The sequence below is a fragment of the Sciurus vulgaris genome (genome assembly GCF_902686455.1).
Source record: "Sciurus vulgaris genome assembly, chromosome: 19".
Lineage (NCBI taxonomy): Eukaryota > Metazoa > Chordata > Mammalia > Rodentia > Sciuridae > Sciurus > Sciurus vulgaris.
Window position 1 is genome coordinate 19208850 of NC_136480.1, and position 25011 is coordinate 19233860.

Sequence of the window (25011 nt, forward strand, 5' to 3'; positions counted from 1 at the left end):
CTGAAGCCAATATGCATTCATGTTTTTGCATTAGAGCATAAATCAGAATAGTTTTCTTCATGAAAATGAATAGAAAGGTCACTAATCCATTAGCTAGAAGCAGTCCCCTGAGATTCCTGCAGTGCTGGGACCCAGTGTTATAGAATCCCATGGTTACAATGTTGTCTTCTCACAGCCTGCATTCAGATGCCACCCTTACATTCTTCCTCATCTGCCTTTATTGGCTAACACAGCATATTTGACTATTATTGAAAATGGTATATTAGTAAACATTAAGGAATTTTGAAAAATAAAATGGACGTAAGGAAAACCCTTTTAACTTCAAGAGTAGAGCAACTACTAATAGAAATGAATTTTATATCAGAAGAAATGTTTCCTAGGCTTTGCAAGACATTTCTACAGGGTGACCATGTGATAGATCTTTCCTTATATCTCTACATAGTGGAGACGGAAATGCTGATTTTCCAACTCTGTTTTCTACCACTTTCCTCAAAGCCTGATAACTGCCCTCTGAATCTGACTTGAACTCGATGCTGTTGTGAAATCTCCATCCTATTCTTTGAGTTCAGAGAAATGGGCATCTACAGAGCACTCCTGGTTAGAAGGACAGACAGGAATTCCTTTTGATTACAGATTTCTTTAGGCATTGCTCTCATTCATTTTCACGTTCATTTCAGATACTCAGGCTTAATTGCATACCTTTTCTAATCAAATATTTAAATAGCCACTATTCTTAAAAGTCAGGTGCTTTTCATGGTTCCCATAGTGCAACTGACAATGAAACCATCACTTTTTAATTTATCCAGTCATTCAGAAAATTTAGGTCAGGAAGGGTGGAGATTCCTTTTAAAATAAGCCTTTTCAATGGTGTCTAAATCTGCTTTGATGAAAGGTTTAATGTGCTCCTGATGGTAAGGACCAGTGGTCCATGTGAGTGTATATGTCTGTAAGCAAGACAGGGACAAAGCATCAGCTTCTCCAGCTTCCTAAGGAGTCATTTATTATCCCTGGTAAGAGACGATTTGGCAGGGTGACTTCATCTTCTGCTAATGACCCCATTCCTATTTACCAGTGAAAATGGACATTTCACTCTGGCTTTAAAAAATCAGCCACACAGCAAGAAGACAATCGAGCCCCATGACATTCCTTAAAGAGACTTTAAATTTTCATAAAAGAAAATGAGACCTAATGAGGAATGGACAGCTATTGTGATGCTGTTCCTTTATTCCCTAACCCTTAATTACTTCAGTTATTTTATTGCACATTTTCCCCATCTACAGGGTTCTTTTGTTTCTTTTGCAGCCCTCTGCAGCCCCTTCTGGAATTAGCTTGTGAGGGTTGATGTGGGAATTATAACCCAAAAGCACCACCTCTGGATTCATTAAAGGGTGGGCTTCCTCTCGTTAGCCTGTTCTGAAGAAAATTTCCATTTTGCAAGGGCAGTGTAAATTTTGCATATCATTTTAATAGCAAGGCAGGTCAATCAAATTATAATTGGCTCCAATTAGCACTCCCATGAGCTGTAAGATTCTTTACTTTCTCCTGGACTGTACTTAAAAAGAAAATGTTATTTACTGTCACTGAAGTCATAAAAAGTCATCCACTGTTCACTGTAAGTAAAGAAGAAAGTGCAGATACAGTTGTATAGCACTTTGGTGGATGTTTGAGATATGCATTCCAACATGCATGTCAGATCGTGTATGCAAGGTGCAGAACATGCCATGCAGAGCACTTTGTTTTAGCTGCCCAAGCAGCTATTGGCAGTGAAGCTTCTGGTCTCCTGCACTGTGATTGCTTTAACCCATTTTTCAGGTTCTCTGAACACTTTGGCAAAGGTGCATTTTTGTAATGAAAATGATGCAAACCTTGTTCTATCTTAAATGCCACTGTTTCGATTTGGGGTTCTCTTCTGGAGTCTCCTCACTGTGCATCAAGTCCATATACGTACGGGCTAGGGGTTATGGTAATTGAATGTTGGGTCTGTGGCCTGAGGGAATTGCCAGGTCTTCATAAAAAGCACCATGGTAACTTTATGTGGATCTGGTCAGCTCTCATTTTCCCTATGAAAATTTGCAGTCCTGTCTTTGGCAGTGCCATATTTCTTTGGCAGCTCTCTGGAAGGAACTAAATGCCTTGCAATGGTTTTGCTTGTCCTCCTTATTCCAAGCCATTGTTGAACATCTTACTTTGTGAGTCACTGAGTATGGCCCAAATTTCCCACTCCTCATCTTGAGACCTCCTTAGAGACAGAGGGAAGGGCAGGGTCAGTCGTGCCCATATAATTTGACCAGGTGATTAGAAAGGGAAAGATGATTTAAAATAAATAAATAAATAAATCCTTTATGAGAAAAATGATTCATGATTGCATAAAAACACATAAAATGGCCTTTAGAGGTGCTGTCTACATTTCCACACCAACACATAGGGAGGAAAGAGCTTCACATGGCATCTCAAGGAGGCTGCCAGATCCTTGCGGGTCCAGGAAAGAGATAGAGGTACTGAAGAAGCATTTAAAATGAAGACAAGGGGTGGCAGTGCCATGGAGAGTCAGAGGATGGTGGAAGAGGCCAGCATACACAGAAAACGCTACAGTTCCTAAAAGACAATGGTAGAACTAAAAATGGTGGTGCCAGGGCTTATCAGAATACTGTATCACGTACTGGATGTGCGTGTGACCTTGTGGGAATGGCTCACATGTGTTCATTAAGGCAGTCACTAAAACAAGAGAGACTAGAGATGTGGGGTGATCAATCCCCTGTTAGGGGACCCACACAAGCTTCCTGAGGGAGTCAAGACAACACGATTGCCAACAAAGAAGAGCGAATGACATAACAGAGGACAGCGAAGGCATCACCAGGCCCTTCACTTAGTCTGTAGACAACACTGACCTACAGTGGGGCCAGAAAATGTTCTTAAAAGGTCAGATAAATATTGAAAGCTTTACCCACCATGTATTCCGTGTCGCAGCTGCTCAATTCTGCAGTCACAGCGTGCGAGGAGCCACAAGCAGACCAGTGATTGAACATGTGTGTTTCCTTCAAAATGCTTAGTTTACAAAGGAGCAAGAGTTCAGGCTTGACCCCCAGCCATACCAGGGTGCACCAGCCCTGAGGAAGAAGGAGGAAAAACCAGCTCCTTTCATTATTCTCTTTATCTGAGCACTCGCAGTCAGACTTAGAAGCACACTAAATCAGAACGGATTTGGTAGATGTCTATAGTGTGAACTAGCAAACCATTCTCTATGGTAATCTTGCCTCCAAAGTAACAATTTACAAAACAGGTTTTGAAAGACAACACCCTGATGGGTTAGGAGCGCCAACATACATTTTACTTTTTCAGTACAGACATCTTTCTAACCATTGTCCATTTGTCCTTCGAACCTTAAATTGTCTCCCATTTTCCATCTTGTTTTAGATTGTTGAATATGTACTGCAACAGACCTTCCGCCCAGTAAGTGTCATCTGTAAGCAGCAGAGCAGAATTCTCTTCCTAGCTGGGTGAATGACAAGAATCTTGACTGACATCAGGCAAGCCTGCACACACTTTTAAACATGACTTGTTTTAAAGTAGGTCAGACTTCCCAGTTGGCACCACAGAAGATGGCCCAAGTGACTTTAACAATTTTGCCAAACTGCAATTTTGTTTGACAGAATTTCTTCTGGATAATGCCTGGGCAAAGGATTAAGTCTACTTCATAATAGAATTTTATAATGGAACTAGAAATAAACCCTTAAGTGCCAGCAGCTCGTGTATTAATATATCTGCAAGTAAACACTAGAGTGACATATTTCATGCTAAATTGACTGGTTTTATATTTGAGTGACCTGGGAAGGCATGTGGTCAGAGAAGTGAAATCATTCATCATGTATTACTTTTACAAAGTAGATTGTCAGTACTTCGTTTTCCTAATTTATGACTTTGATCGGTAAATCCTCTTAGCTAATAAAAAATATTTCATATTCCTAATATTCACATAGCATTGTTAATAGAAAACCCACTGGCCATGTTGTTTTGGCATAATGTGCTTATGATTTACTCAAGAGGTTGTGAAAGGTTTTGTAAAGTCTAGCTCATTTGAGTATATAAAATTACCATTTTTATTACAGCTTTTTATTTATCATAGTACATAAAATGATCTTGAAAAACCACCAAAGAACTCTGAATTGATATATATTTTACTTTGCAGTATACAATTAACATTTATTGCAAATGCAGATTTTTATGATAAGTAAACTCTGATAGTATTATAACAGATACTTTTTACTTTATTCAGAATTCAATAAATCACACAGTTCTCAAATGCTTTCAGAGTGATGCCCTGTATATTTTAACATAGTCATGCAGGCAATAAATGAAAAGTTAGGGCAGATCTAAGACATAAAAGTTATGTTTCTTTCCATCTCAAAGAGAAAGTCTATAAACAAAGGTAGGTGCTACAAATTTCTACGGACCTCTCCTGACACAGCACCATATTAAATGCAGATCTGATTCCTTTTCATAAGTCTTTAAGGGTCTGAAGTTCTGTAAAAACTAGTCACTAATTCGTTTGCTTTGAGCTGTTGTGGTTTGACATCTATCTGTCTCTTTTTGAATGCTCCATGGATCCCCTCCCTGCATGACATGGATCTTAACCAGATTCTGCTTTGGGCTTTCCAGATACAGGCTTCTTCCAGTTTTTTGTCTCTGGTCATTTGTTTTCCTTTGTAAATTTTATCTGGAGGACTTAGCATGGTATGTCACACATTATAAATTCTCAATTGTTATTAGCTGGTGTCATTTATGTTAATTTCCTATCAGTGCTATAACCAATTACCAGGAACTTAGTGGCTTCCTGACTACCTCCCCTACTTCTTTCTGCACATTCCTTTTTCTTTGGCCATAAACATCCTGCCTCTCTCTTCAGGGACCCTTGGTATCACATTTGACCTGCCCATAAAGTCCAGGACAATCTTCCCATCTCAACATCCTTATTTTAATTATATTTTCAGTGTCCCTCTTGCCATGTCAAGTTACACATTTCTAGGTTTCACGGACAGGATGTGGACTTCTGGGGCAGATACTCTGCCCACCACACCAATGTTAGGCCCAAACTCTTTCAAACTTTTATTTAAATGTTCCAAGTACTCAGCAGGAATTTTTTCTGCCTTCCTGCCTTAGTCTCAGCATCGATTTTCAGTAGGACCTCTTCTAGCCCCAGAATGGCTCCTTTTCCTGCTTCTGCAGTTTCTTCTAGTTATTCTTCTTGAAAATCTTTTTAGGTTGTCTTCATTGCCAGTCAAGGATCTTTTCTGTCTTGATTTCTTGAGGCTGTTTGTGAGGAAGACCATTTTAATATTCAGTTCCATCTTATAACAATAGTAGGCCATATTGTTGTGCTTTCTTAAAAATACATTTTACTGTGCATAGTTGGGTTTTACAACATGAGGTTTTTGATTTAAAATTATTCAAAATGTACTGTTTGGGGTACAAAGAGAAAGGAATGTTCATGAAAACTCCTTAAAATGTCTTTCTATACTGTCAAATGTAGAGATGAGTGTGTTCTGTATACTTTTATGAAGGTAACTCATGTAATCAGCATGGAGTATGTGAGATCCTTGTGACTTAAGGGCTGTCCAGAAACCTGCCTGATTACATGATTCCTAAAAGAAGGACAGCATGTCCTAACTGCTGCGAAGAGCAGCTCCTCTCTGCTTTTCTTTCAGGTTAGGGGGGAAGGTCTCGGGCCTCTGCTGTAACCTAGCCCACAGAGATGAGAGTCCCATAAACGGAGCACTGTGCTTCCCATGGTGGGGCATCAGGACGGGGTCAGCGGATGCTGCTGTAGACTGAGATGCTGATGGCCCTCCCTTGTCTGGAGGGCAGTGGCTAGCTGTCAGTCAGGTCTTGCTGTGCGTGTCTGAGAGCCTGGGGTGAGCAGAGGGGATTGACTTGGTGAAAGTGAAAAGAGGAGGTGATCCCCAGGAAGGGAAATCCGTGAAGACGGACGTTTCCTGCAGATCCAAGGGGAGGGACATTCCAAATACAGAAGAGTCTGTGACTCAATTTCAGCAACCTCTGTCTCTTCTGGTTCCCAAGAAGCAGAGGGCCTTATGTAATCAAAGGATCAGACTTGAGAAAAAAGAAACAAAGACTGGAGAAGTAACCGCGAAGGGCAAGAGGGACAGCAGAGAAACAGGCTGAGTGTCCCCAGGACTGGGATTCACAGATACTGGATTCCCATATCTGTGTACAAAGCAGAAGGAGGAAATCTGTACAGGAAGAAAGACTGCCACACAGCTCCATGACTGTCGTGTTGTGGAGTCTCCAAGCCACAGCTGCCAATTGGAGAAATCCTGTGCCAGTCAGGAATGAGCCAACATTGACTCTCATTAACATTCCTGTTGAATTTGTTAACTTTGAGCTACCCTGGGGGGCATGGCCACAGCACCCAAGGACTGCAGGCAGGGGCTGTCAGTCATCTGTGTTCTATACAATGGGTTCTTAAAATGACACCTAAGAGGAACACCTGTGTCTGCCACAGTTATCCCCTGGATTTATCTATATCCATGTATTCATGCTCATTCAGGGAACAACCTCAAAAGGATTTTAATTTGATTTCTTTATTTTTCCTAACAACATTCCTATGTGATGTACACAAGACCATCATAATCTCTATAATGAGCACTATAACAACATTTAAGTGTAAACAATGTTAATTTTATAATTAAAAGAAATTCCATAGAGTCCTACAACATACATTGAACATTTTCAGTCAAAATCACATTTCTAATATTTGATGCACAAAGCTATTGTCTGTACATGCTTGTCGCTCTCAGATGTGCTCTTATAAGCATTTATGAGGATGTAGTTTTCTACTGCTGATTGTGAGATCTCTCCATTATCCATTCTCATTTTAGTATAAACTGGTTTAATAAGTTGATTCTTAATCCAAATGCCCAGTAAAAGTGTACCATGTTGGGGCACAGTAGATGTTTCTGGCTGCCTAAGAAAAGAGAGAGGGCAGCCATATTGATCTCACATACAGAACACTTTGGAAAACAGAACAAATTTCCTTGCCTCCCTTCAAGCAAGGTGAAGCTGTGTATTGGGAATGTTAGGATAGGTCTGGGTACTGAGAGCAGCAGAAGACAACAGAGGGTTATAGCTACAACAGCTGCTCGTTTTAATAGCTGCAGAATAAATTCAGCCTACTCTATCAGCATTATTTGTCTTTATAGTTCATTCAGTACTATTGTAATGGTGGCTAAGTAGGAATCAGGTTAGGCATGAGAATAACTTATGGGTGGATGCTCACAACACGTTTTATTTTTATACAATTCAATAGACAACTTCATATTTCACAACCTAGCGTCTGACTCATTAGACCTTCATGAAACATTCTGTACTCACATGACTGAAAAATCAGTTCAGCCTTAGAACTAGATTTCTGAGTCTTCCATTGCAGTTCGTTGGCTGATCTTGGAGACCTGGAGCGTCTGTGTTTGCCTCGGGAGTGGAAGTCAGTCACCATGCTTCATTTCCGAGTTCCTGGCAAGCCTTCTCCACTTTTGGCCTTTCACTTGCCCTAGGCTCTACCTGTAGTGCTTTTATCCCTGTTTGTCTGACAGTTCTCTTGTCCTTTCAGTTTTGTTCTTCAGTCATGAAAGAATGTCACCTGTCACTCCACTTCAACCTATTCCAGTTCCCATCCGAATCTCACACATTGACTCAGTTTGATATGTATGATGATTTACTGTCTCTACTTCTACCAAATCCAAAGATCTTTAACCACTGAAATTATGCATTAAATACCTTTGAACTTGTTATTTATTAAATTTGTTTTTGTCATATATATTTTCCAAAAGTTTTTTTGGAAAAACATTACATTGGTTAACCAATGTAGTAAGGTTAACACAACTGTTAAAAAAAAAAAAAAAAAAAAAAAAAAAGAACACAGAAGGAGTCAAAGAGCTATCCACAGCTGCTGTGCTTCAATATCCCCTGGCCTCTGAACAATCTGAGCTACTAGAACCAAGTAGCATAGTATTATTGAGTCCTCATAAGTGCAAAGAACAAGAGCCCCTCTGCATAAAGTTGCTTTCCATTGGCCCTAAAGTTCATGAAAACACTCGTGGCAGACTTTACTTGCATAGTCAGTAGCATGAATTCATCCTTAATTAACAAGTATTTATCAAGGACTTATTAAATACCTTTGGATGCTTCGTTTTGCTAATTTGAGGAGAGAGAGGAACAGTGGGAGTAAAAATTAGCATCACTTGTTTACCATGTGGTAGGAAGACAGACCAGTAAATAGATCATGGCCTCCTGGGCTTCCCTGAAATGTGCCTGGTATTGCTCTATATAGGAGCCCAACTGGGATAAGCAATGATTAAAGAAAACTTCCTTGAGGAGGTGACTGATTACTGATGTTGGAAAGAAATTTTGCAAACCACGTGGAAGTTAGCCAAATGTGGTTTGGTATTTGTTGTTAGTCAGCTCTCTTTGCTGTGACCATAATATCTGACAAAAACAACTTAGAGAAGGGAAAATTAAATTTGACTCAGGGTTCCAGAGATTGCTCTGAGCCCAAGATGAGGCACAGCATGGTGGAGAAATACTGCTCCTTTCATGGTGGCCAGGAAGCTGAAAGAGGGCAGGGGAAGGCCCTGCAGAGACGATGCACCCTTCCACAACACCCACAGCGACCTACCTCCTCCAGCCATGCCCCACCTGCCTCAAATGAGGATGGATGGATGAGGTTACAGCTCTCACAATCCAATCATTTCACCTCTGAATATTCTGGCATTAACTTAGGGGCTTTTGGAGGACACCTCATATCCAAACAAAAGAGGGGACCAGGGCAGAGGGTTTTACAGGCCCTAGAGTGACATATGCACGTGTGCAGAGACCCAGGTGCAAGGGAGAACAAGGCCTTCTCAGACACTCTGAGAGCCTTTGAGCAGGGACTTGGCCCAGAGGGGACTCATACTGAGGTTAAGGAATTACGTATTGTTCCCAAGAAGATAGAAAGTCGTGCAAAGTTTGATGTCAGAAATTCCCTGGGTTCTGTTGGTAATTTTGAAATGGCAGAGAATGCACAGTACAGAGGTACAGACCAAAAGGAAGAGCCAGGCCAGAGAGGCTACTTGGCCTGTGGAGTAGAGGTGGCTTTGGCAGCGACATCATTGTTCCCACGGGGGTGCTGATCACCCGTTTCCATCATAGCAGAGAATGAACGCAGAATCATTTCATCTAGCCCTTTCTCTTCACGAACTGCAACAGAACCACCCAGCATGCCTCTGAAGTAAAGGAACTTTTGTGTATTTCAGTTATCCTATGGGAAAGTAGCTTTAATCATGGAATTTATTTCTCTTTCAAACTTTTGTTAGAACTATCCTATGCTTGGATCTTCAATGAATATCCATCGTTTGTTGAAGAAGATAGTCGGAGATTTGTCTCTCAAGAGACAGGGCACCTCTACATCGCTAAGGTGGAGCCCTCTGATGTGGGGAACTACACCTGCGTGGTGACCAACACAGTGACGCACGCCAGGGTGCTGGGCTCCCCGACGCCTCTGATGCTGCGCTCTGATGGTACGGAGTGTTTCAGTGTCCTCTGATGGAAATGGCCCTGACTTCAGGGAAGCACAAACAAGGAAAAGTGAAAAATATATCTGGAAAAATGATCACTTTGAGGGGAGGCAAAGGTTTTTTATGAGTAGGTAACAGAAATACATAAACCTCAGGTCCTTGTACACAGTCCTTACCCAGGTCCAGCTTCGAAGCTTTCAGAGACCACTGCAAAATGGAACCAGGAGTCCTTCATTTAAAGGTGATGAAGAATCTCAAGATGGCAGCAGGAGCATTAAAACAGGCCCGAGGACCTGAGCTGGGAGCCAGGCTCTGTTCCTGTCAACCCAGAAAGTCACCCTCTCTGATTTAACAACCGGAAGTTCTTAAAGCTCTTAGTATTTTGTTTGAGCTTAAAAAGCATCACTGAAAAAAAATTAAAAATCTGCTTCATCAACACCTTGATGGCTGCTATTTAAGAGTCTTCGAGAAGCAGTGGGAGCAGATTTGCTGTCCCTTAGCTAGGTAGCCATTTGAACTAAATCACATCTGATACGGCACAGCGCCAGTTCACCAAGTATGGAAACACCTTCTGGTTCCTTAAAATTGAGTTTGACCTTTCCTGTTTATTAAGTCACTATTTTTTGGCTTCAGGGAGCCATTTAATAAATTTAAAGTTGGTGTCTGTGCTACCAGGGTACCAGGAAATACATTCTCTGATATAATTTTTATTCCTTAGGAAGTTTCAGGAAGTCTCAGTGCATTCATTGTTTATTTCAGTTTGACTAGAAATGTCTACATTGAATACAGATTCACAGAAGCCTCCCATTTTCTACAATATAAAACACAGAGTGTTTCCTGTAATGGGACAACTTATAAATACTTATGAATCTGCAAATCCCAAGTTCTTAAGTGCTCATTAATGTATGCTTGAGCCAGGTTAGCACCATTGAGTAATTTAAATCACTACAAGAAACTGGTTCAGAATAGAGCAAAAGAAAATTTTATTTAAGAAAACAAGGCAATTTCAAAGCAGCATTATTAACTTAATATTCTGGATTTATAGGTGTGATGGGTGAATATGAACCCAAAATTGAAGTTCAGTTTCCAGAAACTCTTCCAGCAGCTAAAGGTTCAACTGTGAAATTGGAATGCTTTGCCCTTGGAAAGTAAGTTTCGTCTTGTTCATTCTGTATGCTATACTACTGGGTTGCCGTAGGAGATTGGGGTGGGTTCTGACTGACTCTCCTCTACTTTCTAAAATTCACTTACTTTTAGAAGGAAGGGAATAATTAAATGCAGGAAAAATTATGCATATATAATGTAACTTGAAAATTTGAAGATAATTTGGAGAAAATGACTATGCCTGCCTAATTTCATAAACTAAAATGGTTCTCTTGTTCATTTGTTGTGTTCTATATTTAGGCTTTATTTTTTGTCTTTCTGTAAACTGTGAATTTAGTCAAGAAAAATGCAGTTTCTTTTTGTTACAATATCAGCTTCAAGAGTTAAATCTTTACACGTCATGTATGTAATTGACAACTGGAAGTGTTATACGTTTGAACACTGTGCCTTTGGATTTATTTTAATGAAAGCTTTCTTTTTTGCAGTCCAAAGGCTTCCAGAAAATAGCAAACCAATTGATGATTTTCTTCTTAGCCCTGTACCTCAGATTAACTGGAGAAGAAGTGATGGAATGCCTTTCCCCAGCAAAATCAAACTGAGGAAGTTCAATGGTGTGCTTGAAATCCCCAGTTTCCAACAGGAAGATGCTGGCTCCTACGAATGCATTGCTGAGAATTCTCGAGGCAGGAACGTGGCCAGAGGACGTCTCACCTACTATGGTGAGCATCCACTTAGGCAAATTGGATTTGTAATTTCTGTTCTTGTTTTAGAGGTAGGGGGAAGACTGTAACAGAATCTCAATATTTAACTTGTTCTGCATTTTATTCTCATTCTGTTAAATGAGGATAGGCATCTATCAAAGCAGAAAGGAATTTAAAAAATTAAAATATGCAATAAGTTGGGTACATATTCATTTTGCATTTTAAAATGATTCATATGGTAATGAAGTTTTCATATCTTTTTAAGAATGACCTTTCATACCCTTAAGTACATTAGAGAGAGATCTCTTTTCTGCCTGCTCTCTTCTCTATGAAAGGAGGTTTTATAACTTTCTTTATTGTCTTTTTCTAAGAAGAAAAAATTGCCTACAGGGAAGAATTGAAATTACTGTATTAGACAAACCAAATAAACTCAGAATCTTGTTGAGTTTCAGTATTATTTTATCCTGTCCAATAATGTATTTGTACTCTATTTGCTGCCTTTAATTTGTAATCACATTTATTTGATGTACTATTCAATTTGGGTAAGGAAAGAATAATAATATTACCCTTATTTGGAGTCTTTTTGGAGGAAAATTAGATTGTCTTTTTCAAAATTTGTTTCCACATTCCTTTTGTTTTAAAAAAAAAAGCCCCTTGGTTTTGATGAAAATATGATTTAGGAAGTATAAATACATGATTTTATAAATTGCACCTGTAAAATATGTGTAAATATAAGCTCAGTGAATACGTATTTGCAATCTAATCATTAGAGACATTGTAAAACTAGTGCGAATTCACCAATTTTGTGAAAGGCAAATTGCATTATGGTCTGTTTGTTTTGAAAACTGAGAACTGAAGCAGTTTGCAGTGACGACTTGGATAGCATGCACAGATGTTGCAGGGAGGAGCGTGTTTACACAGACAATTATTGAAATGATAGGGCATCTCATGGTCCCCATCAAAAATCCGAAGTCTGCAAGAGCATTAGCTCTGAGGAGATTCATACTTGTTATCTTGCTGTGAGCTTTTATGATTTGTCAGAAACAAAATGCAGGCCTGGACTAGTAGCCTGAGTCCTTCTGTCTCATGACTCTCTTCCGGTGACATGATGAGTTGGGTATGGAGGGAAGTGTCCCAGGTGTTCAAGTTTTGATTGGTGGATGATGTGGAAATGGTGGAGGTGGCAAGGAGAAGGTGAGCCCTTAACTTATGAGGCTGTACAGCTCAAGGGCACCCACAAAGCAAGTCACCTTGTGCCCTACGTAGTCTAGTTCCTTTTTTCTGAGTATCTGCTAACTACCAGGGACAGAGTGATCCTGGTGAGGGTGCACAGCGTAGTCCAGCTGTCTTAGGGTTTCAGCAATGTCTTTACCTCTCTGTAGCAGAATCCTTGCTTCAATCATAAAGCATTGTATGCCTTAGATGATAGGAAATAGGAATTTATCGTCAGACGTGGCTCATTCGCTCTTATTTTTTCTTTTCTGCCCTTACCTGTCCTGCTCCTTTCTCCACAAGTTTGCTTCTGTTATAAGCCAACGTGGCCACCAGCAGTGAGCAGCAGACCAGTCACTCTTCAGACTTCCTCTGTCCGTGCTGTCTAGCCAGCCCCTTCTCCCATCTCTTTGGCTGTATGGTCACCCATAAAACAATCACTGCAAGGGAAACTGAATTAGACAATCTAAGATCCTCCTTCTGGAACACAGTATAAGATCGAGTTTCCTTAGAGTTTATGGGAAAGGTGAAGCAAAGAGAGAGTGAAAACATGAGGTTGTTTTAGGAATAAGAAAAAAAAAGAAATTAATGCACAATGGAAAACCAGTAACATCTGCTATACTTCATAATGTGATACATACCTAAGAAATTAGAAATTAGAGACATAGAGAGTTTCATATAAGTTTGCACATAATTTTGGCTTAAGATAACATTCAATAAATGCCACATAGTTCTTTGGTTGTCTGTTCTAATATTTCATGTAAAACACAGTCTGATAGAATATTGGGATCTCGTGATGGATAAGGGAGGAAACTATGATTAATGTGACAGTTGTAATCTCAGGGTTGGCTTGGTCCAGCAAATTATCCTCCCATTTGGAGAAGAAGAATACTAATATGGACATTGCTTGGAAATTTTTGCTGGAAACTCAAGTCTCTGTCAAAAATCTCACCCGTGCGTCTATGTGCAATCTCATTCCATCTCAGGATGGTAATTCCTGAAAAAGGAAAATGTGTTGTAATATAAAGTGGAGAGGAGTGATTTTGGACTGAACTATACTTCATATTGGGCAAGTAGTTTATGTAAAAATAAAAATAATAAAAAAACAAGAAAAAACTTAGGCTGGTACATTTTCAGTAAAAGCTAAATAGCCCTCGTTTCACTTCAATTTCATTTACAAAAAAAGGCAATTTTATGAGATAGAAATGGAAAGACAAATCTTCCCATGGTTGCAATTAAATAGAAATAGATAAACTGTTTCTCCATATGGAGAATGCAAATGTGACTCCAGCAGTACACGTCGCATGCATAATGCAATGTGAAACCAGTAAGACATCTCACCTCCCAGTTCTGGATCTAAGATGCAAGCTGAGACTTGGCTGAACACTCTGTGTATGTAGGGTGGCTTCCATGGCAAGTGGTGTGTATTGCTTTCATCTGCAAAAGAACTTCCAAATACCTTGTAAAACATAAATGAAAATGATTAATCTACTTGATCCAACTGATTTGCATACATAATCTGATGTTGCATCAGTTTCTTCTTTTTTCTGGTAAAATTATCATATGATTCATATTAAACCAATATATCCATCTTTCTCTTTCATTTTATTCACTCAGAGGTTCCTGAGATGTTCACTGGTTTGTATTTAATTAAAAGTTATTTCTAACTTAAAGGAAATATTTTTTACTCAGCTATGGAAATTCCTCTCCTATGGAAATTCATAGTTAGTTCCTAATTAAGACCAGCATTTTGCCATCAATCACTTAAGTTGTCATCACTTGTGATCTCATGATTCAGAAATACACTTGAAAAAAATCAACTTTATCTACCTATGTTACTCTCTATTAATAGATACCTGAAGAATATCATGCAAATCTCAGTTTGGAAAACAGAGGAAGCATAAGGAATTTGACTTAGGGAATGAGAGATCACAGTATCTATCTTCAAATCTGGAACTATTTCATATGGCCGCTCAGTAGAGACTTAGCAAATTAAATATGACTGACTTCTCCGCTCACTTTAATCTGTTACTTGGAGCCCAATATTCATTTATAATTACCTGGATAAAGCATTTATTTTTTATTTGCTGGACTGTTCAGATCTTTTCTTTTTCTCTTTACAGCCAAACCTCATTTGGTTCAGCTCATAAAGGATGTGGAGATGGCTGTGGAGGACAGTCTTTACTGGGAATGCCGGGCAAGTGGAAAGCCCAAGCCCTCCTACCGGTGGTTGAAGAACGGAGATGCCCTGGTGCTGGAGGTGAGCAGCTGGCCTGTCATTCTGCCCTGGCCTGCTCTGTCTTACCTGAGTGCTTTCCCTAGTTCCCACTACCAAAATGAATGGTGGTTTGCACTTTTCATTTCTATCTCATGAGTGAGACACAGGGGATAATAATCCAGCCAGTACCCAGTCTGCCAATGAGGAGATATTTGCAACTTGGCATGTTTTTATTGGCTAAGGGTGATTTGTGGTTTTGTGAAGCTAGTCTATAAAATAATACACTATTATTTTGGTATTGAAACTAGAGAAGGTCTTTCTTTATTCAAATATAGAATGTTTTCCTCTTTCTCAACTTGTATGGCCTCTGGAGTTTAATTGTATCTATTACTTGGTTAACCTGTTACCTGAGCACTTACTTTATGATTTACCTTCCCTCTCTAGCTATGTAATCTTGGCTCTTTTTTTTCTCGTACTGAGCCAATTATGGTCTTTTGCATTTCTAGACATAATTATTCGACTTCTTTTAAAAAACCTGGTAAATATGTGTGTTTCCAAAAACCCTTTTTATAATGCAATGAATTTATAATTTTTCAACTCACAAGATTTTTAAAAAACTGTAGTGAAAATCTTTCTAGTTCACAGAATGGAGTATCTTTTAAAGTCTGAAACTTCAACATGGGTTAAAAAATAAGACTGACATATTTTACCTCTGGATTTAGTATTTATTTTACTAATATACTTTTGGGGAGTTTGATGCTTATTCATATTTCCAATGTGTCTTTCACATTTCAAAGAAGGAAAAGGTTCAATTTCAGATGAGCCTGCCTAATACACTGAGGAAAAGGTTGTGTTATGTGTGATTGAAACAGTAGTGAGTAGTGCTCATTTTTCTTCTGAAATTTTGCTTATGCACAAGTTATTTTTGTTATTGTCTAGGAGAGAATACAGATAGAAAATGGTGCCCTTACAATATCAAACTTAAATGTGACTGATTCTGGCATGTTCCAGTGTATCGCAGAAAACAAACATGGCCTCGTATATTCCAGTGCCGAACTCAAGGTTGTCGGTAAGACTGATTTTTCTCTGCTCTTAATTGTTCTTAAAAGAAATCCTCCCTTGTTGCCAAAAACTGAAATATGTGCTTTACATATGAGATTCCAATATCTAGTAACACAGTGTAAAAACATGATTATTGGGGGTTTCTAACCAAAGCATACATATGAATGATTTCTAAGGAAAAGCAGCACTGATAGCCAAAATTAAAAACCAAAAGTTGAAGTAAATCCACAGAAGGAAGAAAGTGTTGGCTGGACTTGTCTTTGTCCAGCTCCAGTATTGTGAATGAGGGATTGCTTCTAAGAGTGAAAGTGATTTGGGCCTTTGCTGTGAATGGGCCATGAGAGCAGATACCAGCATTTGAATCAGTGCTATCTGATTGCAAAGGGGTTGCTTTTGTCTTTATTAGCATCAAACACTGGGCACACTGAAGTCTTAATTAGTCAAGGCTTCACTAACTGAATTATGAATTACTTTTTTGCTGTTGCGCTTTAGATATAAGAGGAGAAATAATGTTTTATCATGTTTAGGGCAGTTTTCCAGTAGGACACTTATATTGCAAAAGATTGAAAATTTGACTATTTATCCTATTTTAGTGTAGCATAAAATAGACAAGGAAAGAAGGAAGGGACGTAGGAGGAAGGAATTAAAGAGGGAGGAAGGAAAGAATTCATCAGTTCATGCAATTAAAATGGAGACTGCAGATTTCAGCCTAACTTGATCCAGGGTGCAAATGTCATCACTGGTATTAGGTTCGATGGGATGTTTCCCAAGAAATTGAGTTTATTATCATTGTCAGTCCAGAGTACAAAAATGATGGCTTTATTAATAGCTTAAGCAGAAGCCATAGCCCTGCATGTCATTGGCCTCATGTAGCCTAATTTGAGTCATTATGCATCTGTTTGTAGCTGACCAATCTGTGTGCCCAGAAGGTAACAAGGCCCTGGATTGGGTTAGCTCAGTGACTCTCAATAGAACGCAGTTTTGCTCCAGGGTATATTTGGAAATGCCTGGAGATACTCTTGGTTGTTGTAACTAGGGGGAGCAACAGGGCCCTTATGTGATATTAGCATTTGGTGGATTGAGTCCAAAGAGGCTGCCAGTGCTCCTGCACTGCACAAGACTGCCCCCTGCACAAATGGTTATCCAAGTGCTATGCCCTGGAGGTCAGCAGAGACAAGCCCTGACCTTGTCTTCATGGAATGAACTTTTAAAAGCTTTCTGTACTAAGTGATTTCCTTTAGTTCAATGAGCTAATTTTAAGTCTTCACAGTCAACACTAAAAATTCCTGTATAAAGTAATTGTTTCAAGATTTAGGGCCTGCCCCAAACACCACAGCACACATTTCTTTTTTAACATTGAAACCCCATCTGTGGCACAGAGTAAATCAAATAAATCCAGCACCAACATCTTGCCTGTCACGTTAAATCTAAAAATGGCTGTGCTGTCAACCTTTCTGATTTACAGGAAGTTAAACATGATCCAGTGCTCATTAAATCGATGGTCTGATTCTCATTTTCTCTCTTCTTTCCTCCTTTTTAGCCTCTGCTCCGGATTTTTCAAAGAACCCAATGAAGAAGTTGGTTCAGGCCCAGGTGGGCAGCCTGGTGAGCCTGGACTGTAAGCCCAGGGCCTCCCCCAGGGCGCTGTCTTTCTGGAAGAAGGGGGACACAGTGGTGCAAGAGCAAGAAAGGTACCTCTTGTCCACACAAGTGCTAGCTGACTTCCTTCTCGTGCTCAGGAGTCACAGTAGGTCCTCAACAGGAGCTGCCGCACCCTAGCATTCCATGGGCCTGCAGGTGGTCAAGAAGCGGTGCAGTAGCAGTTTTGTTCTCCAGTACTCCTGTGGTGACAGTGGCATGTTGGTGGGATTTGAAAATAGACAGGGCCCTGCCTACCCACACAGAAGGCATTCCGGCAGCAGGGGCTTCTCCCCACTCCTCTGGGAGCAAGGCAGCATCGTGCAGAACGAAGAGCAGACGAAAACATGACACCCATGCACAGATACGTCTGTGCACATGCTGCCGTCCCCTTGCTGAGTCCTGCAGAGCACGGTCATTTAGTTTCCGCCAAGGCTTACTGGTGTTTGTGATAGCATTGAAATGAAGAGGTAGAAGGAGCTTAGTTAAAAGCACAAGTTCTAGCGCCACAGGGCCTGGCCTTGCATCTTCATTCTGCCTCTTACTAGTTCAGTGAAGCAACCCCATCTTTCTAGGCCTCATTTCCTTATTTGTTAGTGGAAATGATGACAGTTTATGTCTCATGTTGAGAAGATTATATGGACAGAATGCATAAATATTCATAAAGCGCTGAGATCAATCCCTGGCACCAAATAAGCATATGTCCTCGCTGTTATTACTATTTATTAAATACTTACTCTCTGCCAGATACTGTGCTCTGAACTTGCAGTAGCAGAATAATAACCCCATAGGGCCCATGTCCTTAACCTGAAACCATGTGGTTATGTTGCAGTAAGTGGTAGAAGTAATTGAAGTTGAAGGTGGAATTCAGTTTTGCTAATTAGTCAGCTTTAAAATAGAAAGATTAGCTTGAATTAGTTGGGTGGGTCCAAACTCACCTGAGTCCTTAAAAGAGGAAGAGGAGGGCAGAAGGATGACCGGGGAGATGTAATGATCAAAGGAGCAGCCAGCAGACTGGAGGTACAGGAAGGACCAAAGTGTGTGTGGCTGGCTTTGTAGCTGCACAAGGTGCCACTGGCACAGGAAAGAGGACCTTGGCCCCATGGCCTTCACGGACTGGATTCCAACAAGAGTCCCACTGAGCAAAAACGTTCCAGAGGCTTTAGAAGGAGCTAGGCTCTGCTAACACCTTGATATTGGCCCAGTGAGCACTATACTGGACTTCTGACTTCCAGAACTATGAGAGAATTCTTACTTGCTTGGATTTAGGCAACACAGTTTCCTATGGCTGGTGTAAATAATTACACCAGCCATAGAAAACTTAATAGGCAGATTATCTCCTTGAAACATCTTGCAACTAATGAGAAATAGCAAAGTTTAGAGGGATTATGTGATTTGCCTCAAGTCACAGGCTTGTCATCTGACAGTCTGGGTTTGTTTGACTCTAGAGTGAATGAAATCTGAGGACGACTTATACAGGTCTGCTTTTCTAACATCACAAAGTCCTCATGCAGGCAACCCCATTGAACTGCTTTCAGATCATGGGCCCAGAGATCTATTTCTGAGTCAGTACTCACCAGCATGGGCAGTCCACTACTCCACGAGAGCAGACACTTTCCTTAAAAGGAAAGCACTGGAGGACCGCACAAAACTGGGACCCAAGTCTATACACCCCGTCCAGCCAAGTGCTGGGTCCCACAGAAGAGATTTCTGGAACAGGACTTTAATTAAGTGACTTGGAGTTCAATTTTATAAGTTGGTTTAAACAAGTGTAGGTTTGCAGTATAAACCAGTTCCTTTGGACTGTGCTAGAAGTTAAGTCTTCTGAACAATTGCTGACTCTTTTATGGAGACATTTTAGTAGTTTGATTGCATACACGCATTAGACCGATTATTTCCTAAGGACTCGTGGGTTACACAACAGTAAAGCCACTTGTCCTCACAGTAGTATATAGAGTAGGCAGAGGCTTTTAATATTAATTTTAAAGGGGAATAAAAAGATTAAGCGATTTAGCTAAAGGCATAAAGGAGAGATTTACCCCCACAATGTATAGGGATGGTGCAGGCACAAGCGTAAGTTCCAGAGTCTAAACGGAAATTTCTAACTTGGACATGTATAACTTTGGTGTCAAGTCAATTATGTGATACATCTGAACCTTAGTCCTTTCACCTGTTAAACATAACTGATAATTCTGAGCCCACCTGCTTGTTATAACATAAACATTTAGCATAATGGTGTTTGCAGATACTTTGATCATTAAGGATGAGGTTATGTCACACATTCAGTGTTGAAAGTAGTAAAGCTGAACAGGAGCTTCCTGAGTGGTGGTGGGTGTTCAGGGCTGGTTGGTCTCTGAAGACAGATACCAAGTCTGCCTCAACTCAGGCAGCAGGCACTTTGCCCTCGTGCTCTGCCACCATCCTCCCTCATGAACCAAGTAGGCTGCCTGAGCTCCAAACTCCCAGTGACATCCCAGGCAAAAACAGGGAGGACAATAGACATAGGGGTATACTTTCTCCATTGTAAAGGACTTCCCCAAAATCCCATTTAACATTTTCCCTTGTGCCTTAGTGATCATAAATTAGTAAATTAGTTCCTGGGCTGTACTGAACAGTAAGAGAAGCTGGGAAGTATAGACTCTTCTTTTTTCCTGGAAGGAAATCACCCAGTACAGAACTGGGAGTGCATTTTCTAGGAGAAAGGGGAAGTGCTTGCCACTCCAGCAGTGTCCCCTGCTAACAACATAGTTCTCTGCCCCTTCCAGGCTGACTGTCACTCCACTCAGCATTCTGTTTTCTAGCATCTCTGCTGCACATTGTAAGGAGATTTTCAGATACAGATGAAAAGTTAAGAATAAGGAATGTGTTTAAGGGGAGGGTCCAGAGTGCTGCAGTTCTTCCCGGGACTGAGGTTTGAATTTGTCACTCTCTTTGGACAGCAAAAACATTGATGAGCCAGGGCCCTGATGCTCAGGGAGAGGGCTGCTAAAAGCAATTGCAGAACAACTGCAGATCTGACTCTTCTCCAAGTTCATGGGAAATCAGAGTAGGCTGCAGCTGTCACTTAGCCATCACTTGGCATGGAAGTCCCGAGTCCTTCCTTCTTGACTTGGACTACAGGCTTCAGCCAAATCGGGGAAGCTCATGTAATGGTAGATTTGCTGTGGTGGTTCAGTCGCGGGCTGCTCCAACTTATAAATGCCGATTCAAGTCTCATTTGGGGGACAAATGAATTCATTGATGCATTTGAGAATAGAAAGGAAGGTGAAAGTTTTGATGGGTTATTTATGACAAGATTTGAAATTCATTTGATTTTTTTCTCATTAGTTAATGATTTGGATGGGTAAACTTGAATTTGTCAATGAATAAGAAATACATGATAAATAGGAAATCTTTCCCCAGTATAGCCAAGTGGCTATTGACAGAAAAATACATTTCTATTAAGTAAATATTCTAGTATACATAGAATACTCAAAGCTTAAGTCAGATTAAAAAAAACAAAGTTTAAATATTTCCTTTTTGGTGAGGGGGAGTCCCACAAAAATAGATGGGAGATCAGTGGAGTAGAGGAAAGGGATTGAGTGGGTGGAAAGAAGGACAGGGAAGCCGAGAACCGTGGAATGAATCTGATCAAATGCTCCGGTGTACCTATATGAACATGCCTCAAGGAACGCCTCCTGTATTTATATCCATAATGCACTAATTAAAAAACTAAAGTACCTCGCAGGAAGGCCAATGGAGGAAAGGAAGGGGAAGAGGGGAGGGAGGAGGGGAGGGAAGGGGACGCACTGGGGACTGAAGCGAAGCAAATCATACCCCATGCTTTATGACAGTGTCAAAATGAACCCCAATGCTATGGAAAACTGTCATGAACCAAACAAAAAACCTTTAACATTATGCCTCTTTTTAAGAAATGTAAAACATAAATATATATATAACCTATATATTTATATATTTTTATGAATTATGTAATTATAAATATTTATTCTATATAATTAATAAACATGATATAAGTCACATAATACATTTGAATGACTATAATCTACCTGTTTTTAAAGTTTTTATGTCAGCACAACAACAACTTTGAAATTATGTCAGCCATGATAATTGGATCTAAGGCAGTGAGTCACTTAAATTACCTGAATTCAATTTGCAGAAACGAGGGCCGTTACTCTGGAGCATGGAGAGCATGGGTTAGGTTGCGCAAGGATTCCTGCCTGTCAGGTCTGGAGAAGCTGTTCTGAACAGACACCAGGGCCTACAGTGCAAACAGTCAGTCCTGAGCTCTTTGAATTATGTTCCCATGCATTCATTTGGAAATTCCTTGAGTACCTTCTTTATGGGCCAGGCACTAGGTATTTGTTTTCTATCAGAGAAGGCCACACCACTGTTCGCAGCTTCTCAGTATACAGCCAGGTAGCACAGGACAGGTACAGTAAAATTCAGTTGGCAAGGTTCTGGATATTCAGGAATTGCCCAAGAAGGCTCTTGCTCCAAGGCAAGGATCTGCTCAAGCATTCTGGAGAACAGAGCATCTACAGAAAGACTGGAAAGATGCTAGAGTGCAGGAGAATGCTCCAGGCTGAAGAAATAGCAAAGCGCAAAGGCCAGGCATAGAATAAAATCAGCAGAATAAAATCAAAGTAGCAGGCTTATCAGATCAGATTTATGTTTGAGAAAGAGGACCAGAGCAGCAGTAAGTGGATGGGAGCAGGCAGAAGCCTGGTGATAAGAACCCCAGTTAGCAACCATGTACCAGTGTGCACACGAGACAGAGCTAAAGAAACGGAGGTGAGCATGGAGAGCAGTCTCTAGGAGTCTGAAAGAGCATAACGCTATAGGATCTAGGTGTTGATTGGATTCCGAAGGAAGCTAGGCCTGGGGGTGAATCCTGGATTTCCAGCTCGGGCATCAGGCATTGTGGTGGACCCACACTGTGACCAGGAACCTCCCCAGAAGGGAAGGAGTGAGGTCAAATATGCTGAGCTCCTTTGGGGGCTGGTTGACTTTTAAAGTGCATGTTGAAAGGGCACTGCCATCCACAACACACATACCATACCTACCGTGCCTCCGCAAGAGGGGGGCCTTGAGACTGTGGAACGTGGGAGTCAGAACTGCAGACTTCGTGCGCATGGAGACCTGGACATAGTTGTGTTGGAAGGTAGACGTCATCAAGTGGCTCTAGGAATGCATTTTACCCCTGAAACTGTGCACACTCAGGTTTTAACTAGAGAGACCTGTTTCTACAAGCTCAGTTAGTAATTGATTTAATAAATAAAGGTCAGTTTAATAATCTGAAAATTCTAGCAGTCAGGATTCAACAAATATCATTTTTGGATTTTTTTTTTGTTTTATATTTGCATCCCCCATTATTGGGTTAAATTACTGCATTTTTTCCCTCCCTGTAGGAAGCATTTTTCTGAATAAACAAAAAATGTCTGCCCTTCTGAATCTCTAATAGTATTTCACCAGGTGTTACTGTTTTAATGCAACTCCTTTTACTTATTCACTTGAATTTGTGTGTTTTCAAAATAGAGTCAAATTAAAATTGGATCTTTTGTCTCCTTAAAGGAAAGTAAAATTGAAAAAGACTCTTGGGAATATGAATAGCCCTGACTTGGGAGAAGAAATAGCCAGTTGGCATATTTTAGAGAATGTTTAGCTTTTCTCTGCCACTTAGAGGTACTTAAAACGCATTAGCCAATTATTTTTAAAAAATGAGGGCTTTCATTTGGATGTTATTGCTTAGAATAGTAAATATTTTATTGCAATAGCCTCAGTTCAAATGAAAGTCAAAGAATGGCCCATTACATCTAATTAAACACATTAAAATTGTTTCAGATGTTCTGTGCAGCATTTAATACTATAGAAATTTATGTGCTTTTTAAAGAAAGAGTGAAATTTTTTTTGTAAATTTGAATACCCATAATCCAGGTAGCATTTTTAAAGTATATTAATCAATTCTTAATGCATGTTTTGCATATAGTTGGAACTGGCTTTAAAATGCAGTGACTATTTTATGGTGTTGGTTCCATTTATATGAAGGTCCTGGAAAAGTTTCAGCTTTAGGGACAGAAAAGAGTGACTGCTGCTTTCTGGAGGCTGGGCGTGGGTGAAGAGGTGGGCTCTGGGGCAGGGGAAGCTTCGAGGGAAAGGAAGCTTGTGATGGCAATTGTGTTCGTGACTGCTTTTGTTTGTTAGAACTCACAGAACTGTAAAGAGTGACTTAAAAACCGTACATAAATTATGTTTTGACCTACATGCCATTTTGCATTCATTTCATCCTGCTTCCATGAGTAGCTCCATATAGCAGTTTAAAAGCTCAAGAGATGCTCTCCCAACTGGTCACTTGTGCCTCTGAGATATCTTGAATAATTTACCAATGGTACTTACAAGCAGAATCTAAACATTTTCCAGGAACCAGGATGATGATGACAGGGACCACTTGGCATTTCTGTCATTACCTTAAGGTTTTGGTGATGTGTTCCTGGGAGGTCTGTTACTCTCCAGCCAATAGTCAGCTGGTACTGCCCCTTGACCACCATCTGACTAGATAGTCTCTGTCTCTACCTCCTCCTCTTCTCTCATGTTCCCTGTCTCCCCTGATCACAGTGGAGTCTCTTTTTCCTCCTGTTCTTCAGTTTGCTGCTCCCTGCCCGTGAGCCTCCCGCACCCCTTCGTCTAAGAACCTGACTCTTTGTCACCTTCCCCTTCACCTCCGAGTGCGCATCTGGAGTGCTGCTTGTGCACTGCTCTCGGGCAGGTGTGAGCGCTCAGCGAGCTCGAGCTTCTCCACTCAGCTGAGCCTGTACTCCCAAATGCTTACCAAGTGAATCTCCAACTGTTGAGCTTTGGCGCGCAGGGGAGGGTTTTGTCTACCATGTACCATGCTGCTGCTTTAAGATACCCTATATTAGTTGATCAGTCATTGATATTCCTATCCCCTCCTTGGAAGGAGAAGCCTCCATTCTGTCCACTCACTTGTAGTGCTGGGGACTGTGGACCACACCAGAAATGCACAGAGGAATGAGAAATACCAGGAGCGCTGGAGGAGCCCAGGGGTTTGGTATGTGAGAAACTAAGCCATTGATCAGGATGCGTAGATTTTATGATTAAGGTGACCAAATAATTTGTTCTACAAACTGGGATACTTTCAAAGGGAAGAGGGGTACTGTTAGTAACTGCCTTCAAGACAGCATGAACGAATGAGGACTGGCTGAGGACACTGGACACTGCTGTCCTGTCCAAGACGCAGGTGCTTCTCCACCAGTAAGAGGCACAGAGAAGAGATTCTGTCTCAGCCCTGAGACTTGGAAGAGCACCCCTCTGAGAGGGGCATCTCACAGGAAGCAACATGGAAGGGAGCACAGCAGAAGGGGAGGGGGAGCTCCGTCTACACAGAGAGCATGGCTTAGTTAAGGAGTAAGACCACCTAGCTAGCCTTCATTGCAGTTGTGTGATGACAAAGATCATCTCTCATGATCACAAAATCTAGAGAGACCAACTC

At 40.6% G+C, this 25011-nt stretch overlaps 1 protein-coding gene across 1 annotated transcript in view; it reads left to right on the forward strand.

Moving 5' to 3' along the window:
- The window catches only part of LOC306650327 (contactin-3-like), a 346287-nt gene that overhangs the window by 249917 nt on the left and 71359 nt on the right, over positions 1-25011 (forward strand). Inside the window, 6 exon segments of the mRNA XM_079122220.1 lie at positions 9369-9572; positions 10615-10717; positions 11208-11392; positions 14710-14846; positions 15744-15873; positions 17407-17557. Coding sequence (XP_078978346.1) covers positions 9369-9572; positions 10615-10717; positions 11208-11392; positions 14710-14846; positions 15744-15873; positions 17407-17557 — 910 coding nt within the window.